The sequence below is a fragment of the Lingula anatina genome, chromosome 3 (genome assembly GCF_051362555.1).
Source record: "Lingula anatina isolate TDL-2025a chromosome 3, LinAna3.0, whole genome shotgun sequence".
Lineage (NCBI taxonomy): Eukaryota > Metazoa > Brachiopoda > Lingulata > Lingulida > Lingulidae > Lingula > Lingula anatina.
Window position 1 is genome coordinate 8083631 of NC_141769.1, and position 27072 is coordinate 8110702.

At 38.6% G+C, this 27072-nt stretch overlaps 1 protein-coding gene across 3 annotated transcripts in view; it reads right to left on the bottom strand.

The window, feature by feature from the left end:
- Positions 1-26129, bottom strand: part of LOC106173518 (uncharacterized) — a 51285-nt gene extending 25156 nt beyond the window's left edge. The window contains exons 1-2 of one of the 3 annotated variants that reach the window (XM_013554670.2): positions 25841-26129; positions 77-1057 (exon numbers count right to left, since the gene is read on the bottom strand). In XM_013554670.2, coding sequence (XP_013410124.2) covers positions 77-1057; positions 25841-25913 — 1054 coding nt within the window. In that variant the 5' untranslated portion in view covers positions 25914-26129. Of the gene's footprint in view, positions 1-76; positions 1058-10196; positions 10222-14036; positions 14159-25840 lie in introns of those variants that run through there. The other 2 variants (XM_087008214.1, XM_087008213.1) reach the window with 2 other exon arrangements.
- Between the last annotated feature and the right edge of the window lie 943 nt (positions 26130-27072).

Here is a 27072-nt window from a genome sequence, read left to right on the forward strand (position 1 = left end):
AACAACAATGATAGCAGTAACAACAGAAGAAGCAGATACAACAACAACAACAACAACAATGACAACACTGACTTACCTGCACCATCTTTTGTTGCAACGCACTTGAGCACTTGTTCAGTTACCGCACCATTGTTGGCCACACTGATGTATTTGAAACAGTAGCGTAACATGGAAAAATGAAACAGATCACACTCAAATGTCACTGATCCCTTGTCTCTTCTCACCCTCCGCTCGGTAACATAAGTCAAACTGGTCGGAGAAGCAATAGAGCCAGAGGCAGCCTGTTCCTGGGCAAACATTCGCACCTTATCGTTATCACCAATGCATTGCGGATGGGAGTATGCAACCCCCATGGCGTTTCGGCAATATGGAAAGACACTGGAATATGGTATGAGGAGGGTGTACCGTTCACTCCATTCCACCTTCATACTGTTGGACTGAGCAATCAAAGTTTCTCCATTGTGGTTGGATTTCAGCAGTGCTCTGTACTCGCCATCCAAGTCAATGAGCTTGCATGGCACTATTTTACTATTTGTGACCAGTCTGGTTAATTCCTTGATCTCAAACTTCTTCACTACTGAAGGCTCCTTCAGTACAGTTTTGTTGCTCAGCCTGCCATAGTGGACAACTTCAATCCAAAACTTACTTAATGGTTGCTGAGAATTGCAACCAGCACCACTTGACCGAAATGATATGGCAATATTGGTTGTAAGAGCAGTATGGACACGTGGTAATAAAAAGTCAAAATTGGGCCATTGTGCATTCATGATTTTGGTTGAGGAAAGTAATTCGCCATTTGGATGGGTGTACAACCGAAAGACATATTTACCAGCACTGTCAATTATCCCACATATAAAACTGATGGTTCCTTTTTTGGCGTCACCAGGCAAACTTTGGCGATAGACGTAAGTATAGGTGGCATTGTAGTAAGAGTAAAGCTCAATTACTCCACTTGGGAGATTCAGGTCTAGTGGCATTTCATAACGAACCTGTACATCTCCAGAGAAGACATAGTAAACGGCAGGTGCTGTGAGGTTAAAACGGTGATGGTGCTCACCTGAAAAATTAAATAAAATAGGATTAATGATTATTATTCTAGAAATTAGAAACAATAATTTTCACCAATATAAAGTATTTCATCATTTAGTTATTAAAATCCCTAAAAGTTTGCAGGCTGCAGATATTCATTTTTAAAGGTTTTATTAGTGCAGCAGTAATGCAAATTTGAATTAATTGCATCATTATAAGGACAAACAGTAGCCTTTTTTTACCTTATTTTGTCATACTGGGAGACTAACAGTGAATAACAATTGATTACATAAATATAACCTTAATTGATAAGATACACAAGATTTTTAATTTGTACTTGACTTGTCTTATCACCTATCTGTTGTGTTTCTAAGTTCTTATTCACATGAAACACTCAAAGCTATACAAACAACATTGATTACTTTTAGTTTAAAAACAAAGATCTCTTTATCTACATTGATTACAATTTTATAAGGCACTTTAACAAATAGAGTAATCATACTAAAACTGTGTCTACAGTTAACTCTACAACTCTGATCACAAGTCATTTTGACAAATAGAGTCTTTAATTTAGTCCTTTGAAAGTTATGAGATAAAATTCCTTGTCATTGTTAGGGGAGGATGTGTGGAGTGTTGACTGTTATTTCTTCATTATCTTTCTCAGTTTACCAGTGACTAAAGTGGATGGTTTAACACCCCCAGGGGTAAAAGAGCACACCCCGGCTTAGGAACAGGGTCAACAACAGAGGTGGTCTATCAAGACAGGCAATTCTGTGGCTGAGATGCTTTTCGCATAACGCTTACATTATTGCATTTTCCATTATATTAAACAAACAGCTTTGCAATACAAGCAATGTATTGTCACATGCTAGGTATTTGCTCAAAGTCTGCTGGTTAAATGGGAAAGCCAACAGAAGTAGAGAGGGCAATTTCTGTGGTAAGAAGCATGTTGTTCAATATTCTTGGTCAATTTTTCCACTTGGAAAACAGACGTATAGAGAGGTTCTCTTGATGTTCAAATGTTTGCCGATACACTAAAACATCAAAAATATTGCTCTAAGATAGTATTTACAAAATGTAATCAAGTTTTTACTAATATCTTAAGGGCATGTCTCAAATGAATGAAAATGGAATGTGCTTTACTAGAAATAAATATTATTATTATTATTATGATACTGCATTGCTGCGTGCAAGAAGAGACTACTTCTTTACTGCTTGTACATAAATCTTAAAAATTAACTTAAACTGTTTAAGATTATTGTATCCAACCCCTTGCATATCCCAGCTCCCATTTTCTCCCCCTAGCCACACATTTTCTCTTTAATCTCAACTTGTGGGGTCATTTCCTTGACCCCGGGACTCATTCTCTCATTTAAGAGCTTGTAGCCGGTAACAGACACCATGGTCCCTGAACACTAACAGCTCACTTAATGGATTTGCCTAAATGAGGTGTGTTACTTAAGGGAGAAGTCTATTTACCTAGCCCAGCAGTTCTGTTTGTATGACTACTGTATGGGGACACCTTGACTTTAGCCCTAGCCAGAATAATATTGTGTCTCACAATATAAAAGCATTGACAGTTACTACTTTGCTGTGTTTGGGGAGTAATTGTGGGCTGTTTTGACTCCCAGCTCCATGCTTGGGTTTGTCTGGTATTTTGAGACTATAATGCTAATTGTACCTTGAGAAGAAAAAATTGAAAAGGTTTTGTTAAGACACATTAAGTATAGAGTTACAAGTGTAAAAAAAGCTATGCTGGGGTAAGTTGTGACAGAGAAATGTTCAAAAGCATACATAATTCTACTCTTCTCCTAATACCAATTAGTTTAAAGCATAAAACAAACAAATAAAAAATCAAGAAACCAAGATATCAAATGCAGTTATCAAACCAGCATCATATGTCTGAAAACCAGGTAGTTATATTTTTGATGTGTTATAATTTTTTAAATTAACATTGATTTTAAGAGTTAAATAAAATCCTCCCCCCCCCCCCCCCCTCATTATCATTATTACCTTTTCAAGTTATATGTAAATCAGTGCTATGAAACACAGGGTTGCACCCACATATACCCACAATTTGCCACTTTTTACTCGCTTTTGATGTAGAAGTGAAATAGTACTAGCAGTAAAATGTATTAACACCAATAAAAGAAGCTTTTCAGATAGCATCAGCTTTTAACATATACTTTGAAAGCCAATGGCCTTGTTTCAAGTCAATACACCTGTTCCGTGACCACAGCTGTTATCATCAAGATTTTATGACATGTCATATCTAACCTTACACAGTTCACTGATAGGTGGATACAAAGTTATATACCTGTGATATCAATGAACCCGCATTGGTGCAATATTATCCAGTATTGAAATAAGGAGAGCATGTACAATGCTGAACTCAGCCTGACTTAGTTTATAACCAGTGGTGAAGTTATCTGCCTTTTTTTTGTTCCTTTTTGAAAATTCAAACTGTTCAAATCTATGTGAATGCAAGTGCACCTGTGACCATGAAAGTGTATGTGTGTGTGTATGTGACTGCACGTGTGTGTGTGTGTGTGTGTGGCCGTTGTGTGTGTGTTTGTTGGAAGTAACACCTAAACTTGACTACAAGTTTATTTCCATGCATTACCTATATGTACATTACAGCTTAAATATAGATAACACTGTGATGTATCTATAAGATGATTCTATGATTGCATTGGATTTCAGTCACAGCATCATCCAGTCTGAAAAATAGCTATTTTGAGGTCTAATTATAAATATTTCATCTGCATTTTGAACACTAATCAGAACCATTATCATTGTCAATTGATGTATCTTGTCACTTTTTTTCACTCATCAAATTATTATTATTGTTGTTTGAACCTTGATATACTGATATCATACTACAACGTGGAAATGAGAGAGGAAAGCACCAGGTGACAAGTGGGTGTCTCAATTTCCTGCCATTTTTCATTCAAATGCAATATTGTGACCATACCACAGCTTGGACTAACTTAAACCCCTTGTTATCTATTTGTTGGATCAGTATTTAATCATTACATGTATCAGAATCTGCATGGAGTCATGCTACCTGATAACATAAAACATGGCAAACACAGGAGGACATGGGATCTCACAATGGAGATTCTTCTTCAACAGAAATAACATGTGGAATTTAGAAATTTTTTACATGACTAACCATCTGTTTATTTCTGTCTTTTGAGCAATATAAAAATTGTACTAGCTACCCATACATGAACTGATATACAATTGTGCAGGTGCTTTTATCTGATTTGCCATACTAGCCACAGTTTTTCAGGAGTCCTGACCCCTGGTGGTCACTAATTTACCATCATCTTGACCCATAACACTGTAACCATGCTCCTGAATGCATATCTGATGTGTAATGTACATTTTAATGGGCAGTTCTTTCATTCCAGTGGGCGGCCATGAACACAGTGATGACAGGTGAACTGATAAGTGTTGAAGGAAAAAGGCTGTACCAGACTACATAAGGAATCCAATATATCTTTAATTTTGTGAAAATCATTATGAGGTGATGTGCCCCCATTTTGGTAACTCCACCCTTAATCTTGAATTTATTCAATAAACAGACTTCGTAGTTATCAGTAAGCTTGTCACTAAGTATTTCCTTCACTTTCCTTCAAATTATGATGTTCATGGAATTTAACCTGTACTATGCTACAGAGACAGGGAAAAGATGGTGCACCTACCATTTTATTATTTTTTTTAATAAAATCAAGACATTCAAGAGTCATGATCTCTCACATAAACTAAGCAATACCAATCTTTCAGTTCAGAAACTTGTTCTCTGCCTATTTATGCCTATTCTTTTCTATTTTAATGGGTTTGGGCTCTCTTTCAATATTTTATTTTCACATCGATACCCACATCATAGCATCTAGTTTAACAAGGTGGAATTTTATCGCTTTAATTGAACTGTTTATTCTACAGTGGTTCTGACTTATCTGATCTCAGCTAGGTCCAGTTCACACACAGTTTTAGAAAATTTTGAAAACAGCCAGTTGGATCACAACCTGGTAACTTATACAAACTATTTATGCTCTTAATTTCAACCTGAATGTACTAAGACCATGTGTGAAAAGCAAATCCTGATCAACAATGGCCCAGACCCACAGATCCAGAGACTTTACTTCATATTAACTTCATAAATCTGAAGCGAATTAAGACTAGATCACAGAAAATGATGTGTAAATACTCTCATACTTGTGTCACTGTTGTCTGGGTGTAAACCAAAGTAGATTCATGTGTGTGTTTGGGTGATAACTAGGTATTTAAAGATAACCTTCAGGTCAGTTCTTGTCAAAGATTTGGATGTCTTGGATGGTGGGCCTTGTAGCATTAGTGAGCAGCTAAAACATTCTTTTCATCATTCTTCAAAATTAGAATAAATTCATAATCCAATTATCATTCAATGTACTTAAACCACTGCAATTTTGGTCTTCACTTTTAAAAAATGAACTATTGGTAAAAAGCATACTATCTTTCCTTTATATGAGACAGAAGCATTATGTCACTGAATTTTTAGCCTGAGTCAAAAAATGGTCTGAAATTCAAGACAACTTTGGGACTGAAGTGCTCCTGCGAAACTGGTCCCTGGACCAATCTTGCACCTTGATGACCTCGAGGTCACACACCCGACTGGTCAGCGCACCTTATCCATGAAAAATCTGGTTTACATGTGGTCTTTGTGAGATTTATAAGTGTATACACAAGATAACTAGTGGCTGATCATCAGGTAGTATTAAACAGGTACAGGTAAACAGTTTTATAACATTCGAGTGGGAGACCCCCCTACCCTCTTTATTTGTTCCAACTTGAGAAATACTCCATTGATTGGGTTTTGATCCACTTTTAGAACTTTTCCTTTTGATTAAACCTGAAGATTACTTCACCTTTGTCAGTTTTTCAAAACAATGTATCCCAACCCAATTTCCTAGACAATCTTTTTGTCTGATCTGGACATAGTCTGATGTCATCAGGTAAGTTCCATTATATTTAATGTGTTTACATGTTTTCAAATCAGACATTTGTAAAACAAGCTTTATCCACTATAAACATGTTTGTACTTCTTTAGTGTTTCTTCATTTTTCTTACTTTTTTTTCTTATTTTACTTTCAAAACAAAGCATTTGTAGATGATCTCAAGGTTAAGCCCCATGCTGTCAGCTCTTTGTGACACTAGTAACCTAAGCCCGGCAACCCTCAGCCTCTAAAGTGAAACCCTAGTCTCTTGAACAGACTCCTGTCAGGTAAACACCACTTATTTAAAGTACGTAGTTGGGGCATACTGGCTACTTTTTATCCCTTCAACTTTCTGTCCACCCCCACAACCCCCAACCCTTACCCCTACCCAAAAAGAGACAAAAAAGAGAAATAATTAAATGAAAATGTAAAAATCTCTTATGATTGATTTTAAGAATAGAATATATGAATGATTAACATTACCCAAAGAAACTGCCAAGGAACACTCCTACCCCTATGTTGAAGATACTGTAATCTTATACCTTACAAGAGGATTTCAGGGTTGGACGTAAAAAAAGAACTGGTAACCAGACACCACCTAATTTCCTTTCAATAACACTGATAGTAGCAGACAGTGTTTTGTAGTTCACAGCAGAGGTGAGATACAACCAAACTTTTCAGGAAGCTCGCAGGTGTAGACATGTCAGAGTGCATTGAAGCCTGTCAGAGCCCTTGTTCTGGAAAGTAAACCCCTGTGTAAAACTTTAACACATAGAAACCATGGTGTGCTTATGACATGAATTTGTGTAGGTGTCCTGATCATATTCATACACCATATGGGTTGTTTATTGTGAAATAAAATACACCATTTGTTATAGATAAGACATTTTCTTTTGGATATTTGCTATTTACTATACATACTGTAATGTAAACACTGATGGGTCCAGGACCTTGCCACAGAGGAGGAAGGGGGGGGGGGGGGGAGGATAACAAATGTTTGTCTTGCTTTGCTGTAAATCTGTAAATATTGAATAATTGGAAACAGGGAAAATCCACTTTAATATGCAAGACACAGACACAAATTGATGGGCAATAAGGGTAAGAGGAAACCGCCATAGCAGAAGGGGTGGGGCATGTGATAAATTGTGTCAACCCCCTGGAGCTGTCTCTGATTGAAGACCAAACTGTAGAGAGCCTTGCCATAGGAGTGTACTATTTTGGTGCAGCAAGGTCTCCCTAACTACCCACATTCTTTGTTAGACATAAATTGAATTTCATGAATATGAACAGCTTCCAAATTCTTTAAACATTAGAAATTGTACCCTCCTATTTTTTATAAGCATTCCTCATTTAATGAAGCCTTTCATTGAGAACGATCAGTCACCACACGAAAACCACATATAAATGTGGTGAGCACATGGCCACAAGATGATACATTGAACACAGTGTACTGTATCCTAGGACTTCACACAGGGATGTACTGAGAACACAGCTACTGTGTGTGAAGGAAATTTTAATGGACACCAAAACAGATATATTTCAATACTTAGGTATACCCCTTTCCCCCATCATCAACCAACATCAACCCTAACATGCAAGTGTGCACACACACACACACACACACACACACACACACACACAGAGAGAGAGAGAGAGAGAGAGAGAGAGAGAGAGAGAGAGAGAGAGATTTTTTTGCAAAAGTTTATCACCATATCACATTATAACTATAACTGTTCAGATTCAATATTTACACCACCTAATAATTACTTAGCACAAAAAGCATTGGTTTTGTCATTATGTCATACATTTTGGTGTCATCTCCTCAGAAATGATTAGCAATCTTATTATGCAAATCTTATCAAGTTATCAAGCTCTCAGGCTTGCCCAAAAGACAATTGCCCAAGTGTTATGTTCTGAATGGGAGTAAAAGCTGATTATAAATTAAAAAAAAAAAAAAAAAAAAAAAAAAAAAAAAAAAAAAAAAAACACTGACAGTGGCTAACCACAGCATGGTGGGTTCACTCTTGTACCAGATTTCTGATGTAACTTGACAGCACTAAACATGCAATGCTATGTTGTCTTGACAACAGTGGTTTAAGTGACTAAACAATTCTGTTCAAGTACAAACATTCATGTCTCCATTTCAACTTTGAAGTGTATAAGCAAAAAACATTGAGATTCCATCCGTACACTAAAATAATTCTGCTTATAATTCAAGAGTTCATATAAATATTTTTAGAAGAGAAGAATAGGTCTGTGATATTTCAAGTAATTAAGTCTTTAAAAATCTAAATATTTTAGTGAAGGTAAATTTTCAGAAACAAACTGTATATGTTAAACTTATATTTAAACTTTGCAAATATTTGTGACTGGTGCAAAAAGGAATTGTTTTATAAATATAATGGAATTGTGAAGAGACAGCCAATCACATGGATTTCATTCCATCATCTTCAGTCCATAGCTGCAAGTACATTATTGCCCAGCTTGTGTTTATCTAGTTTATTTACATTTTTAAGAAAATGCAAAAACAATATTATTTGTGCTCTATTTAAAGTGGTCTGAGAGTGCAAGTGATACAGTACACCAGTTGTGCATTTATACACTTACTCTACATCACCCAGAAAGAGGAATGCAAACAAACAAAATTCCCCTTAAAATTGCTTCAGATCATTTTTAACTTCCAACAGCTGAGCACAGAGTTCCATTCCTGAAACCACCATAATGGCAGCTACTATAGAGGCTTAATTGTCACGAGACAAACAGATCAAACAGAGAACACTACTGCCCCTCGAATTAGTTGGCCATATTACAGAGTTGACAAAATCTGGGAATGGAAAATTAGGTCAAGTCTGAAAAAGTGTTTGAAACAGCTATTGAGCTAAAAGAAAAAAAAAGTAGTCACATTAAGTTATCTGGTTGTCTTGTGACACAAGTTTAACTAATGCAAGTTTTAAGTTGGTACAGATATAAATGTGCCTTAAGACCCTCAATCATGATTGTTTTTGATACCATTTCAGCTGGTCCTTGAATCCAGGTGGGCGAAGAACTGAAAGCCTCAAGTAAAAGGTGATGACAGGATACACGACCACCTGGGACTGTTTCTATTATCTCTCGCCACAATCCGAGAGCAGAAATCAATTTCAACAAAAACAGACGTTGCTGTTTGAACAGATTTGTCCAACAAAATGGATTGTCTCTCTCAGGATTATTGATTAGGTTTCTCTTGGAATGGCATGGAAATCAAGGAAACTCCGAGAGGGATGGACCCCAAGGATTTGTTTCATGTGCCACACCCTATTTGATAGGTGCAGTTCACACTGAGCAACACTAACAGTACACTTGAACTTGCCTTACAATTTGACTTTGATTAGAGAAAATAGTTTCATTAAATATGTAAACAGTTTTATAGATTCAGAAGTAATCTTGTCTTCATTAATTAAGGTGGTCAAAAAGGGGCTGCGCTACTGTATGGTGTGACTTAGATATGAAGCCTAAAATAAGCTCCCCCACAAATACATAAAATGTGCCATAAGACCATACAGACCAAGAATTGACAAATTTTTTTTACCCACCAAGACAAAGAAAAACCCTGGACACGATATTGTGTAACAAGTTTGAAACAGCTTAATTGCTACTATGATGTCCTCGGTTTCTAGGGAATAGATTCCCAGGGAAGAACAGAGCCTGATGTGTGTCAATATTTGAAGGGTTTGATGAGTGCATTCACTCAGTGTGTGCTGTACCTGAGTATGTGACATTTACACAGGTATGGGAATGTCCAGGAGTATCCTGTTACAGTTATGTGACATATGCCCTGATAGAGTTACAGAAGGTCCATTCTCCAAGAAACTAGCGTTCTACGTAGACTGATCCAACTTCACTCTCGCTGAATGCAATCAGTTTAAAGCTTAATATGCCCCCTCCTGTTTCCAAGGTACTTGCATAATTTCAAACTTTTTTGTATTCCCACAGAGTTTGTTCAATCTGCGTAGAACAACATTAGTACATTTTCATTAGGAAAGATCCCAGATGACTTCTAGAAACTAATCAACACTTGTCAGCATGCTGCACAAAAGGATTCTGTTGCATCTTTTTGTGATGGTGGCAAGTATGAACCAAGTCACTGCTAATGGCAAATGTGTTAAAGTAAAAAGTGGATTCAAATGTGTTTGCTTCTATACTCACTATGGCACATTAACCCAGGACATTAACAATGTTTCAATTGAAATTCCAAAACAAAACCGTAAGGTCTGGTTCAATCTAAAGCAGCAGTCTTTTGAAATACAAGCCCCTTCTCAAGTGTTTCACACATAAAATGGGTCCAGGTATAGTTGTAATACACCACAGTGTATAAGGCGGTTCATGTGCATGAACTCTGACAGTTTGAAGTATATGCCAGTACTTGGTTTACACACCTTTATCACCTGACAGGTAAAGGCAAGAGATGCTGGTGTTCTCTATCACCTTCCCTTGCAACAGTTATGTAACAGCCATTGCATGTCTCTCAATTATCGTGCTGTCAGACACATGAGGAGAAATTGAAGACATTTCTAGCAACTTTGAACAAGCTGTGACATAATAAATATTCTGTTTGTGTGACAATTGCTGTGGTTTCAGGCACCTACGAACTATGAACAGGTACTTGTGCTAACAGATTATCACATGATTTGACATCCAAGAGACTAGGTGTAGCTAATAATCCTCTCTCAGACACTCTCAGTGTGAAGCACTCCCCTTTATATTCATATATGGCATGCTTGTTGTTGACTGCATTACTTTGGGCAGTGAAATTTCAAAATGTGAAAAACAGTCTTGCTCAGGTTGCATAGTAAACTATACATTAATTTTCAGGAACATGAATTTTCAGTTATGACAGGGCCCTGTCCACACTATATTTGTTATATACATGTAGATCTACCAATATGGCCATAGTGGCCAGTCACCTCAGATATCATGTAGCTGGCTGTTCTCAGTGGTCATTGATTGATCACAGGAGATTTGAGTGGTCAGCGTAAAAGTGATCGATGTCTGCAAATGCAAGGACTGTTATACATCCTTAGTAAATGTAAAGGGATTTAAATGTAGTATTTGCCCTGTTGATGCAAACTTAAGGAGAAGTGCTTGTTTTAGGATTAGTCTGGAATGGATAAGCATACTGTAGTAAGACACTTTACATTATTTATGTGGTTATGTCTTTGTTATGTTAGATTTAATTAATCGCTATAATTTAACACACATAAATATACTGGTTAGCTGCAAATATTAGGCCTACTCTAATGTATGAAATCTTTCTTACATAATTATATCATAAGCCACTTTATAGTTGACTCCAACCTGTGCTTTCTTTCTTGCCTTGGTTCTGAAATGTTAGGAGGGTAACTGAAACAGCCTTTAGCATGCACATGAAGGCATTTTAACAAACTCACCTAATGACAAGTGTGAAAAATATAAATCGTATCATTTTCTTAATGTTGTGTTTTACATGTGCTAATGATTGTAACATCTGTGTTTTACAAGTCAATCTCCATGTAAGTTTCTGGATGGTGACAGAGTACTTCCTTCCCATGATAAAACACCACAGGTGTCTCCCAGTGTCACCCTGTGTCTAAAAGATTGCTACCATCTATTATCACCTGGATGCCCCTACCATTTGCCTACCCTTTACCAAGGGACACAGATTGATTTTTTCACTACATTTTCACAGATATGTCTCTAGCTAAATGATAAAACTTTTCTACACTGTGTTAGAGAAATTTGCACAATATTATCTGTGACCCTGGTAGAGGGTACCATTTTCTAGTATTCAATGACTGAAAACGCTGATTTCTGAGTTTTGGGGGATACTGAAAACTCATCTATGTTTTCCACATGTCTCTACCACTTCTAGTATCCAGTAACTTGAAACAACAGAGACTTGCTGATAACAGAAGCGAGTTTCCAAAAATCACTGAATCTCAGGGTACCAACCAATACTGACAAGATTGATGCTGTGATGGATTCCTTTTGACACACCACCACTTAGATATACTTCCTATATTTCCTAGATCATTCTTGGTATAATCCTTCAGTGACTTTTCTGTGATTCACAAGTTCATTGTGTAAAACATTCTTAGAAACTGGAAGGTACTGGTGTTTTGACTTTTTTATTCAGATTGTGACCTGTTCTGGAATGATTGATTGATTAGTCAGTGAGTAATTGTTCAGTATTATCCAAAGATGTTTCAATTTAATCTGATAATATTGTTTGAAAATGTGCAGCTTTTCATGAGAGGAAACACAGAGAACCTGCATTTAAATCGTCTACTTTGATTAAAACCACACAGGTTGAATTCTGATTATATCTTTGTCCCCAGTGGCAGAAACTGTTGTGCAATAAGCTTCAGTTTGCAGTATTACTTATTCACTTTCTGAAATTCTGATACAATTTTTAATTCTAAGAAGTGAGATCTGACAATTGCTGATACATTTGCTTTTCCAATCCCTCTTAAAATGTTTTGTCTAGGTATTTTTGTACAAATGCCCCCCCCCCCCCAATCCCATGGGGCAAATCGCCTACCTCAATGTTATCAAGCCTAATTGACTTATCGCTCTTATATCACCTCACTACTGATACGCCAAATTTATTTTGACAGCTCGTCTACTGCTTACAGACTGGGCACACTTCAAAAATAATCATAATCACATGCCTCATTAACTCTTGGCCACTTGATGTCCAGTCGGGGCACCTGCTAAATGTCCACTGGCTATTAATAAATCTGTGTCTGGCCAGACATTACGCCACAAAGTTCAGATCAGGTCGGAAACGCGTGCACAGAGTTCAAGATATTACTGAAACACCTCAATCATTAACATTTGCCGTTTTCACCAATATCTTTAACCCAGGGTGTGTTATTGTTTATTTTGGATTTAGGCCCTACTGCTGATCATTTTGAAAACAGGTTAACGATCCTCCCCTCGACCTTTATCGCGTAAAAAATAGCTATTTCTTCCCCTTTTTTGTTTCAGTGTTTTAAAGTCAAATTTTAATGGATACGAGTCTCCCTTTCTACCTCTATTACGTTTCACAGCACGACACGTGTTTTAATAAAGTAAAAAGTGTCAACTTTATCAGTTCCCTCGTTCAGAAAAGAAACGGAGATTTTTATAATCACATTTGTCTTCATATATCCTCTGCCATGTTATCGCACCTATTTAAACCCAAGATGGTGAATAGAAACATTTCTGTCGACGTAGTCTCGCTGACAACGATGAAATTTTCATAAGTTTGCTATTTACAAACAGTTTGGCTTAATGACACTCCTAAAGACGGGATAGAATGACCTAGATTAACTGTGAATAGACTCTTTACAAAAATTACACATACAGTGGTATTTAAATGACATGAGACACGTTCATATTTTTGTCGGCCCCCAATATTTTCTGCATGAAAGGTATCAGGACGATGCACGATTATTTTAACATTAGATGTTGAGTACTACTTGACCCTCAAGTGAGAAATTGACAATATTAACATAAATTTCATTCCAACTTTCTTTCAAGTCCTTACACAAAAGGGCTGTTGAGAGTTTGTGGCATTTATTGGGCAAGTTGATGAATTAATCTGCAAACCGCACGGGTCAAAAGCATCCCAACTAACGTTTTATTTCAAAGTCGTGCCCTGTTCTTAAATGGGTTAATTTGGGTGATTTATTCTGATAGGACTGTTATCCCGTTTGTTTCGTACGTTCGTGAGAGGATTCTGGCTACAAAATGCGTAGGTTTTACCTACTTCATATTTTCACCATCCGTTTTCTGTACCATTCGTCAATGATTGTTTGTTTGTTTGTTTTCATTTTACCATATTATATCTGACAAATGCAGGTTTGTCTTAGCGGCAATTTCAGACCTTCATATATTTTTATTTATTTTTTAATTACATAATTTAATTGTATACATATGTCATGAAAATGAAGCTAGCGTTAACTTAAGAAATCCCCGAAGATCAACCTAGGGATTTGTACGGAAGATTGTAATTCGCTTTCTCACCGTTTATCAGTCTGCGGACACGGTCCTGGGTGCCACAGTATCTGTCGTAGGAGTCAGATAGATGCCGCCCGATATCATAGCGGCACAGCGAGAACACAGATCAGACATTGGTGTCGATACGGGCTATCAGAAACATTACTCATTACCAGAAATGGGACAGTTTACACTTTAGATAGAGGTTCGATGAACGTACTGTGCAGAGCGAGGGGATCAAGGATCGGAACCGTTCCCGATGAAATGATACCCAGGTGCACCCTGCGTATGAGAAGTTACTGGGACATAGTTTCCATTGTGAGCATGGTTTTGCCGTGCCCAGTGCTATTACTTATAGAGATCAGTTTCCAGGAATCTCTGAAACTCAGGATGGCCGTGTGGAAATGGCGGAAGACTTGAAGCAGAAACATTAGCCGTAGATCAGGAAAGTTTATCTTTGTAAGCCAGGGGTATGCAACTTCGACAAGGTCTCATCAGAGAATACGTACATTGTTATTGCGCTATAAATCTTTCCAATTTCCATTAGGTTATACACACTATAATTGTAGTATATAGTATTCAGTGCATTGTTATTGCGCTTATATGCAAAACGTAGTGTAGAGAGCCAACAAATATTCGTGCTCAATAATGATAATGATAATAACAATAATAAAAAGCATTATTATTATTATTATTATTATTATTATTATTATTATTATAAACGACAAAGGACAATCGAAAAAATACTTGGATTACATGTTTAGATTCAATATATAGGTCTATTATTAAGTCACCATTATGACTTTGTATTATATTTGGTTACCAATGTGAAACCCTCAAACACACGTAAACGGTGGATGTTGTATAATCTATAGAATTATGGAACAGAAATTAATCAAGGTAGCCATTACGACCCCCTTCTCAAGGGACGAACGCTGCGACTTCCGAAAAACTAGGAACTTCAAAGGTATCATGGAATTAATTCATGAGTGTAAACCGAAGAGTCGGACGTGCGTTCCTGTTCATTCTGCATGTTTTCACTCGTGTAATACAATGGAGGATGATTACGGCAGGCAAATTATGAGGATAAAATCTGTTGAATGTGCTTCGCGAATCGTTCGAGTTATCTATAGAAAGACCGGGTTGCGAAGTTTTTTTGTGCCCTGGATTTCTGATTAAGTCTATCATTGCACGCGTTTATAATGTTGATTCCCATGGGTCGTTATTCTCAATCAGAGAGAAAGAACTTTGTTGTTCAGAAATATTCAACGAATGTACTCATGCAACTTCCTAAAAATATGTCATAAAACTTACATGGTTATCGCGTTAGTCATTTCATTCTAAACATTATTTTTGTGAAAAGCAGACGATGAACCCGTTAATGCAAAAGAATAAAATATATTGCCATTCTGTGTTCAACTCTAAAAACCTGAAAATGCACAAACGGGTCGGCATTACCCATTCCACGCACGTTTTGTTGTCTTTGTCATGACTTGCTGAAGCTTTACGTGCATTAGAACGTCGCCTGGTGTAGTTAATGGCGAAAAAAGTAAAGGTTACTCGGGCTAATAGCTGTGTCAGTCATTACAGAAGGAAGGCACATTAGAGTCTTTTCAACAGATCTCGACCTCGGTGCCACCTCATTGTCGAAGCGCTCTATCAGTTGGTGCGCTGCTGGCTGCCACATCATTTTCATATATAAATTTTTAAAGATGGGGGATTAATTCCTTCCATTTACGGTGGTAAATGCGTTGTGTGTCGCAGCATTATTTTCCGAGACAGGCCGAGCGTTTTCTGGCAGGTTTGAAAGTCAACCAACTGGAAGGGGTAATAAGGGTTAAAGGCTGCCATATGTATATCTTTCATGACTCATGTTCGTGTAGTTTGAAACATTTACTGTAAAAAGACACAATGCGGGTTCTAACCTTAGTCGCGACCCTTGTGCATCATCGTTGTGCACCATAAAATGCTGAAAATCACAGAATGGATGTAATTGTTCCGGTAACTTGTAAAACAAGGATTCACGCCAGTAGTTTTTTTTTTTTTTTTTTTTTTTTTTTACTCAACTTTAAGGTCCGTTTACGACTGTCAAGTTGAAGTATTCACGAAGTGCACCAGCGACTGTACTAATATGCTCTTCAGAAGACGAACTTAATCAAACTCCCCCCCCCCCCCCCTCCCGCATCCTGAGGCGAGAGGATGGTTTTAAGCCTTCCACCCTGCTGGCCACGACAGAACATGCGGTTTCCTTTTTTTTAAGCATTGATATTTAGGAGCGCCCAAGTTGTCATTTATTCTTCTCCCTAGTCGTGGGTAGCAGAGTCTTTTTTATCAAGGTTATTAACAGCTTTTTATCAAGGTAATAAACAGACAGGAGTGCACTGAGCACATGGACTGTACTCAAGTAAAATTTCCACCCCTTTATATCTAATCCATTATTCATTGTCATTCAGTTCACCTTCGTTGATTGACAAAACTGCCTTTACACACAGTCGAACGTCAGCGTCAAATTTCTTGTCGTTTCTGGCCGTCCACCCCGAGGTTCAGCGTCATTTCGATGACTCTTCACTTTTTAAGTCTCGCAGGTGCAAGCTGGTATAGAGAGGGGAGAGCTGCAAAACGACATTGTTCGATTGCCGACCCGTGCCCAATAAATATGCCTGGAAATTCAGGGTGTACCTGTCACTCACTACTTACGCATACTGGATGCTTCACGGGGATGGTTCCTGCCACCAAGGCAGGGTTATCACGGGTTATCTTCCGTACTTGAATTAGATTATTTAGAGACAGATAAGAAAACATTGGTCGGCTTTCTAAAGATATATAACACCGACTGTCTGTGGATAAATTCGAGCACTTGCTGTAATAATGTTACGGAGGAGTGACACGGCCACCGGGAGATGGGAAAGACTTCAGTTTTTTTTTCCTCTATCCTTTTTGTGATTGTTAAATGCAAGAGACGTACACACACGCACGACGACATGCCGAATTTGTGCTTTTTTCTCCTTGGTATATCAATAACAGTCCTTTCAGGAAGGTCACTAGACAACCATCACAAAGACTTAAAGCATTTAAAACACGATGGTAACGGAAGAACTAAATAGACCAAAAGAAATCGTTAGGCAACGCAGCAAAGTGCTACCAAAAATCTCTAAATTGTTGAAACAAATACTCATATTTATTTTACCAATTTAAAGATAATTTAAAGTGCAGCGATATCTAAGAATATGATCTTTACTCTGTTTGTTTTTCATTTTGGTCGATTCTAGAAGCGTTTCTCAATCTTTTTTCAATGCCTTTCGCATTTGTCTTGAACAAATATTATAAAACACTCCACCAGGATTAGCGATAAGGTTCTTTTTTTAAATGTCCGGGGGTTCTTGGATTAGAGTACTGTAAAACAACCTTACTTACGACGGGCCTCCCAAGTAACAAGATGTGACGTAACGCACCATGACGTCACAACACTAAACAGCCTCGGTGTCGAGCAGTACAAGTTTTGGTCCTTGAAGATAATTATCCTCCGTAAAGACTCGATAACGTGACAGGTTTGAGGTGCTGAAAACACTTAAAAAACACCCCGCTGATGAGAAGCTTTGAAGACCTAGACGTTATTTTATTGGTGGTATAAGCTGATAGCGCGTAGTTATTGAGCTGAGGGCGTTCAGAGAGTTCACAATTAAGTTTGGCTACGGTGGAAAAAGACGGTTTATTGTCTTCGTTGGAATTCAGTTCCGTAGTTAAAGACATGTTTAGTTATAGAAAACTTAAAAGGTTTAAAGCTTACAAAACGTGCGCCCGCATCAATCGCCTAATCATTGGGGGTGAACAGAAGGAAAGAGTATCATGAAATACGAAATAGCATCATGAAGGACCCACGTATAATTGAATTCCTATAATAATAGAACCCCCGCTGCTGTATTAAGAGCACGTTGAAAAATCATTAAGGGCGATTCAATTCTCATTAAACTTGATTTGAGATCTTCAACAACGACCACATAGAATGCGAGTCACCTAGTCTGTTACAGAAGACAGTGTGATTTATGAGTAGCTCTCAAACACTTCAAACTTGACAGTCTCTTTGCAGGTAGAAGAAAAACTGAAAAGGGGGATTAAGATAATTGTTGAAATTTTGTGATAATCGGGCTTAGATGTCGGGTTTAAGCAGAAGAGAGGCTTGTTGAAAACGCTGTCAAACGATATGATTTCTGCCAAGGCACTTCTTATATTGCCCACTTGTCACTCGAGTTAGGACGGCCTATCTCGGGGTTTGTCAAGTCGCTACGATCCACCCCTCCCTTTTCTAGTTGGAAAACCTTCAACCTGCCCGACGGGTTCCCTGCGGCAATGTCAAAACTGTATTCCATCAGCTTTTTCAGCAAATAACTGATTTATTAGTAAATCAACCCATGTCTTAGTTTATTAGTTTTACCTGTGTTTTTGACGGGGGCGTCTCGATAGTCCGAAGGTTCATTGGTCCGAAGGTTCATTGGTCCGAAAAGTGGTAACATTTTCATCGATTTTTTAATCAAGGGTTCATTGGTCCGAAGGTTCTATAGTGAACATTCGGACCAATGAACCTTCGGACTATTGAACCTTCGGACTATCGCTACGGCCCCGTTTTTGACTATCTGCAAGCAGGGCATATTCAGTGACAAGAACAATTTTGCTTTTTATATTGGACTACTAGTGGGCGTGACGCTGACAAATTTGATATAGGCCTATCTTCCTCCTGCTACTGTCTGTGTCATTTATCACGTCCTTGAAATGAACATAAATCTCAACTTCCATCGATTTTTTTTCTATCTCCTTCGTTTGACTTTCCCACCGCGTCAGGTGTTTCACCCCGAACATGAGCCCTCCGCTAAATCCAACCAAACGCCATGTTTTATTTGTACCCTGTCCACTCTGGGGCCTCTCCATCACGAGCGATTTGAAACCTATCACTAGTTTGTCCACAAAAGTCAGCCACAGCCAGCCATTCAAACACCTGTGATTTTACGAACAATACCTCAATGGAGTTGACAGATTTTTCTCAGTCCACAAAGGCAAAGTAAGTCCAAATACGCCAAGGGTTTGAATATCAAAGCCAGAACCTTTTTGATTGTGATTGAAAAGCACGGCAAGCAACAATACATCAATGTTTTGTTTCGGCGTATTTATTCGCGCTTTTTGGTGACCCCTATTTTGCGTGGAACAAAGTCGGACAAAGTATACCGAGTTGACCTCGCTAAAAGAGAGCGATGCCACTTATTTACACGGCTTAATCAAATGGGCAAAAATATTGTTATCAAAATTCGATTGGTCTGGCAATACAACTTACTAAGTTAAAGTAACACCTATCGATTAAGAAGAAATCGCTGCATGTCAATAAAACTCATGCATCTGGAAGAACCTGTAAAAAAGCTCAGTTTTCAATATTTGCCCGCATTTGAACTGTTTCTTCCTTTAAGTTTGGAGGCTTAGTTGGTTTAGTCGAGCAAGCAAAGAATTAATGGGGAAGTCGCTTGTCGCAGCCAAGTCAGGCTAAGTATGTGACGCAACCTCCGGCTAGCTTCTTAGTGGCCTGATTTCACCCTAATCAAGTATAAAATGACCACGAATAGAAAAACAGCTGTAGGTTTTAGCTGGAGACCACGATTCACTGCACTCAGTAGTTACCTTTATCGACGGAATGAGCGACTTAACAAAAACTGCTTACTTAGACCTGATATGCCAAGCAAATTGGACGTAGTTTGAAACTTCAATAAACGACAAAGTAATCGTTCTCACAGCTGAACGGGTCTTTTTTTTTACTTCGAAGAATCAGTTCCACTGTTATACATCAGTATCTTATAAATTTTGAAGATATGTTCCTATATATGCAATTAGTTGTTACGCCAACCTTAATCATAAAACGTATTTTCCTTTCTCTGGAGATGCACGTCTAGACGTCTAAACAAGTGTGTGTGTGTGCACGCACGCGAGTGTGTGTGTTTTACGTGCAGAAATATGGATTTTACTTCTGCTGCTGTTTCTTTCTTTCTTTCCTTTTTTTCCGTTGACAAAATTGGTCTTGAGACTTGAGCCGGGTCGGGGAGCGTGGCCAAGCATCGCGTTGAGGTCACGTGTCACGCGCACTTCAAAGCCAGTGTATCGGACTTGACGCGCCTCATGCATCGATTTCATTTACACTGCCTTTTTCATTTTATAACTTCATATTCGGTCCGTCGTCACCATGAGCTCCTATGTACACCTACGTCAATATCTTATACAATGCGCGCTAACTTTTTATTAAGTTTCCACTCCAAATTTAAGTGTTCTTATCATCATGGTTTATTGTCAGCGATGATGCGTCGATATAAATTCGAACGAGGTCATTATTTTGGGGGCCTTATCATTATCTCATTCCGATTACGATTACGGTAAAAGTGAATCACCAATGGGCTTACTGTGAGGCATATTTCATCACTACAATCAAATGCTAATGATGTAATTTAGAAGGTAAAGATCAAAATGGCAAACGAGGAAAAACGCTAATGTTAAGGGCGGGCTACTTCGGATTAAGTTATTGCTACATTGATTATTACAGGGGGGATTAGTGTTATACGCCCCATTTCGTAATCTTGACGTTTACGTAACTGATGTTTAGGTAAAATTATCAATGTGCTCGGTCCATCGGACCCAGGAACAAACACAATGAACGAGACCCTAATTTGTCCTCGTTTAAGTATAATTTTCCTTCATTAATAAATCACCAATCCATCTTTTCTCCAACTTAATTTTTTCTTTTCTTGACTGGAATCGCGATGAAGGAAACCACGTCATATATGAGACAAGTCTGCTGCTCCCAATTCACATGAGTTAAAAGGAATATAGAGCCTATATACTCGGCTTACCTCAGGAGCACAGACTTTAATCATGAAACGTACTACTCACACTCGAGAACGTACGTGTACCACAGAAATCACCAACGTTCTCTTTGAAGATTGACACCTCTTGCCCTGCGGCAGAGAAGCGTACTTTGCTTTTCAATCACCATAATTAATTCCCCGGAGCCATTTTTATTTCAAAAAAACATAAACGTCATGTTTTTTCATTCTAGTGACAGCTTTTACGCGTGTCAACGTAGGCCCTAACGGGTGTTATTATTTTAAATTATGTGTAACAATACCCGCTCATTCTGTGTTGGTTCTCACCATGGAACGAACATGGTCTTGTTCAGGGGTATTCGGCACATCAGTGCGGAACACATTGTGTGCTATACACCCTTCTAATATACAGCAACAGACGTACGGAATTAAAATATTACACAGTCCGATTTGTCCCTAGTTACAAGCTGTACTTATTTCATTTTGCACCATTCATAAAATACTTTGGCCTTGAATATTTTTCATTTCCCCCGCTTCTGAGCCAACTTGTCATTAACTTTCTGTAATCTGGCTTTCTTGCACTTAGAAGTCACCGAGTTCTCTTTTAACTAACATGACCTTATTAGCTTTTTGTTGGCGGGCTTTGTAATATTGGAAAAGTCACTGACTCTTAGTTCAGCCAATCGACCTGAACGGACCACATGGTTCATTTGAAATGTGGGGGAGGGCCCCCTAGCACAAAGAAAGTAACAATAGCTTATTACCGAGCTGTGACAGATCGAAACAGGGGGTAATGGAGAAATGTTTCAATGCCGCGTGGAAGTTCTTATTTAGATAAGTACACCTAACAGCATGTTATAAGTACGCGAGTGTTCTGGATGCAAGGCTAGGTAATGATAGAGCTCTGAATTCAACCCTAAAACGAAGCTGACAGATTGCCCTCAAAGTCATTCCAACTGTAAAAGGTGCAAAGGGGTCTACCTATTCGATGAAATGTTCCATTAAATACATGTACGTGCACTGAGAAGCGAAATCTTGAAGCACAACGTAATCAGGACCTTTCTTACCATTAACATTTACTTAAAAATCAGAGATGCTAAGCTTTGTTCAGAGAGAGAGACAACGTCGAGGCATACATCTTTAAGCTACATCTTACATAAAGAGTATCGATCTATGATCGATCGATTTCCTGCAGGACTTGATGTTAAGTCCCATAAAGTTGACATATCGTGAGGGCGTATGTTTGCTCTCTTGAAGCATTATTGGCGACTACGCTGCAAGGCCGCTGTGTTCTGTTGGCCATTGTAGAGTTACATGGCCTTGCACCTTTGCTTTTCACCGAAGTTGAAATATTAAAATATCTCGAAAATTTTGCTGAAATCTAATCTAAAGGGGGCGATAAAGTGAGCTGCATTTTAATGAAATAGCCTCCCCCTCTCTGCTCTTCTCTTCTTCAACACAGATCTACCTTAATATTGTGCTCATTGACAAAATAAATAGAAGAAAAGGAAATAAAAACGCACTTTGTCCATTTTTATACTACATAAAACCCATGTGAAGCCGTGGATAGGGACTACGCGTCGGTATTACTGGGTATGGACCTGTACAAGAGGCGATGTTGAAAGTCGACCAACAGAACATAAGTCTTCAGTGGGTTATGTCTGCCCCAACCCCTCCTCCATCCTCTTGTTCAGACCCAGGGATAGGATCTGCTCAGTTCGGCCTGACCTTAGCACTCCTGTTTCATATTTACACGGAGATAACTCACGTTCACCAAAACATCGTAAATTCACCACAGTTGTAAAAATGTCACCCGGTAATATGCCAGTTAGTTGATTATCATCCCTAATGCGAAATTATCATATAGAAAGCTTTTTATACTCTATGGGAACGCAGAGAAAGGGTTTAATATACAGCGTCTGTGTTACCTGTATAAGCGTCTGTAATTTACCTGTGTTGTGTTACGCAATGAGGAGCAGATGATGATACGAATGAGCGAACCTTGAAAATTACCAGAGATAATTTACTCCAGGTTTATCATATATTGGCCCGCCTTTTTTCTTCGTTCAGGTGAGCGGGAAGCGAGGGGATGTGAAGAACACTTCGTTAAGTGGATTGCACGTTGAAAACTACTTGAGGCACCCTGAGTGTCATGCTGATGATATGGGTTAGTTCCCGGTAAACTCTCAAACACAGGGTGAGTGTACTGGATCCGGGTTTAGAACACGCCAGACATGATGGGCATTGATCTACGTTTTTCTCGGATTATTGCATAATATTAAAGTTTCTGCAAAACCTGAAACACTTACAACCAAATATTTCAGATGAAAAAAAAATTGGTGTGACGTCTTTAGAGCAATAAATTAGCATTACGCTAAATTTCAAAGAAAACCCCCGAAGACCGTTCCATGCATACTTTACGCATCCCTGGTTTGTTAAAATCAGGACTCAGCATCCGTACATACTTTTAATTGGCTTCTATGTTTAACTTGCACTTTTTGCAGTAACCGAGTTCTCGCGGTTTCAGTGGCAACGTCGGGGAACATATAGACGCTCCTCCCATGCGTGAAACGCCACAGCGCGTTTTGAGTTAACCGTGTACAAAGTCACTGAAAGGCCGCGAACAAAGTGTCCCATAAATATACTACGTAAAATATGAGCATTTTGAGAGTAGTACTTAACCTTGCTAGGGATCATTTATTTTATTGACTAGGTGGCACTCGTATTTCGCTTTTCATGTCGGGTGTTTTATTATACGATCCCAGACTCGAGTTCTTTTATAAGTTTTATCAAAAGCAAATACAACGCATTCCTGATCACCAACCGTAAGTATGGCTTCGAGAGGCCGACAGAATAAATAAAAAATGGTTTCTTTATGTAAAAGAAGTGTTGCCGTCTGCATGATGCAGAGGGTTCAGCGTAAACAAACACTATTAACGTGTTTTTGAAACATGTGGCACAAGGCTATGCGTTTGCGTGTTTTTATATATGAGAGAGAGAGAGAGAGAGAGGCTGTCTACATTAAAAAAAACATATAATCACGTAAGAAATGTCCTTTTTAAGTCAGTAACAGAAAACATTTCCCGTGCTTTTGCGTGTTTTTATATGAGAGAGAGAGAGAGAGAGAGAGAGAGAGAGAGAGTCTACATAAAAACCATATAATCACGTAAGAAATGTCCTTTTTAAGTCTCAGTAACAGAAAACATTCCCCGCACCCTCTAAGCGTGTTTAGAACGTTCCTAACACGGCGCCACAAGGGCATTAGTAATAGCATCATATACATCGTAATGCATCTCAAATTTGTTGATTCCTTTATATACCAATGTTTTCACTGTTATCCTAACACTGTAAGCAAGGCAAAGGTGGAAGAGGATTACCATTGCACCGGGATTAACCGTGACCCAATACCTGAACAGGTGGTCAAGCCAGCGTCTGTGTCCAGCAGTCTTATCAGACAACCATTATAGTTCACTGGTGGTCAATTACAATGTGTATCTTGATATCAAAAGCGAAGGCAAACCTTAAGATAATGGATCGTTCATTTACACCTACTGCTTAGAATGCAATAACGTAATAATAACGTGAACTGATGACATAAGGGCGAACCGGGAAGGGGGGCTGGGGGGGGGGGGCTGGGGCGTTTTTATTCTGTTTTATTCAATGTGAAATCTCAGAACAACTTTATGAATATTTGTCAACCAATGGTTGGAATCTGTATCATTTGACCTCTGGTTTAAAAGCCATGACCACCGCTTATGGTCAGTGTTGATTTCAACCGATATCCACCCTGCACCCTAAAGTTCGGACCACACTAAAACGAAATAATATTTACTCTCTGATACAATGCAGCAATAGACCGTAGATTGTAACACGATGCAGTAAGGGTGTGATTCCCAAGGTGTCTCCTCTCCAAATTTCCCATTACATACGTAGCTATTGATGTGAGAAATACAGTACTCATTCTTGGCCAAATTGCAATGAGTTTCAGTCAAGACCATAGGTGGTACTACGAGGAAGGGCATATTCTGATAGATTACTATTATTCCAGACAGACCCGAGGTCGATTTAAAGAAAAGTATCACGCTGTTTTGGCACCTGCGGAGTGTGTGTGTTGTTCTATGCGGCGCATCTCGACCGGCTCTCAGACTAAGTGTGGTCATTTATCATATACTTTAAAACACCTGAGCTCCGCGTCCGTGAGTCTGACTGTTGTATCGTGATACTCCATTACTTATAACTACCTACTGCATATTGTGTAAATAAGTACCTGGGCCGTCACTATATTATACAATGACATCTGTCCATCGTGTTGAGAAAGTGGAAAGTGCGGGACAGGTAACTAATTATCAAGCTCCCGAGGACTATACCATAACATCGTGATATACACCAATTTGAACGTGGGCTAATACACGAAAGCTGACAATATAACGTGTGTTCTACAGGTTTACTTAATCTGTGGTTAGTCAGCGATTTTTTGTAACATATTCAACTTTCTCCTCCACCTAAAAAAAACACCGGTCCTGCCAAGACCGCGTCGTGATTGAACCCATTTTTCACTCGACTTGATATATATCATAATAGCTTGTCAGGACAGTGGGCTTCACCATGTCTTGTATGTAGTCCGTTAACCTCTACAAATTTGGAATTTAACAAAGTAATCATCATGAGCTTGGCTGTCTCGTGAAATTATACTTTTAATGCGTCCCCAGTCGGCGTCATCTGCTTTAAGTTGTCTCACCTGCTCGTACTATGTCAGGTACTCTACGAAGCATAAGGTGAGAGCCCCGCAGGCTTTAACTGTTAAGTCCCCTTGTTGTGGCTTAACACTGGTTCGTAGTACTATATATCACGACCTCTCTATCTCTTAGGTCTCACACGGGTAAACGTACATGTTCAACGCTGTCAAGCAATTCACAGGGTTATACGTATGCATGTAAACAGCAAACATTACCGCTCGCTGTATAAGGCAAAGTGACTTACCCTTTGTTAACTCCACTAAACAGCACAGGGTTATGACACCTAGAACTCCCTCGAGTATTCCACTGGGTTTCATCGCTCTTTAGGACGCGTAATTCCACGTTAAATCCTTCCTTGTCTCTCCATGATATGTACGACCCCGACTCCCGTCCGTGATTAACTGAGATCCATGTTAAGAGCGGCGTTAAGTGTCTTCGCGTCGCAGAGCCGTCTTCACGCGGGCAGCCATGTTGACTGACTGACTGCTTGGCGTGTTAGCGTGTGTGTGACAGATCTCAAAGATTATTTAGTCAAGCGTAGGTCCATTGACTGACTGTGTCGCTAGCGCATGCGGCCGACAGGGCTTCTCTATTATCGTTTGAGTGCGTAAACAGTTCTTTATGGGGTGTTGACTTAAAGAGAAAGACAGCGTGCTTTTCTGGCTGGGAAGTGCGGAAACTTTTGTTAGATTTTTAAGAAACTGTTGTTGATAATTGGTCGGATGTTGCATTTTAAAGTACGCGTTGTGAGCTCGCGGCACGTTGTGGGGTCCGCAGGAGTTTGGATCCAATATCCAGTATCCGATACCTAGCTTTCACTCATTATTACTTGTGAGAGTCATTATAAAAAAGACAGGGGATTCATGGGTAGATTTTTAAAAAGTTCACCTTGGAGTTTTTTTGTTATTTTCCACCATGGACAAAATTTATCTCGCATAAATTTAACGGATATTTTGATGCCACTCTAGAATTTAACTTAAAGAATATAATTGTATGTAACATGTATGAATAGTTTTCAAATGTCCTCAGCTAAATTTTCATAAATGACTGAAAAGGATTGGAAAAGGGAAAATAAAATGGTTTAGCGAGAAAGAGGTTGGTATGACCAAACGAAACTATAACTCGATTAATACAATTAAAGGATGTCTTTTCGGTAATGTTATTACGCTGTATTCTCACGTTCATGGACAATAATTCAATAATTTGTAAGAACGTAAGAAAAAACTGCACACGATTAAAAAAACCCCATTTAACTTAGTTGAAAGCGCTGTATCAGTCATACCGCTTGAAAGGGATTGTGTCAGATAAGCAGCTTGCATCACAATCGCAATTTGAAAATTGCGAAGACTCCGAAGGAGACTGTGCAAGCTACATAGGATTTGATTGTGTTACATTTAGGTGCGGATCCGGGGTTTTGCTGAGGGGAGGGGGTACAACGAAAACAATTATGTAAATAAAAATGTAGTATTTTATGAG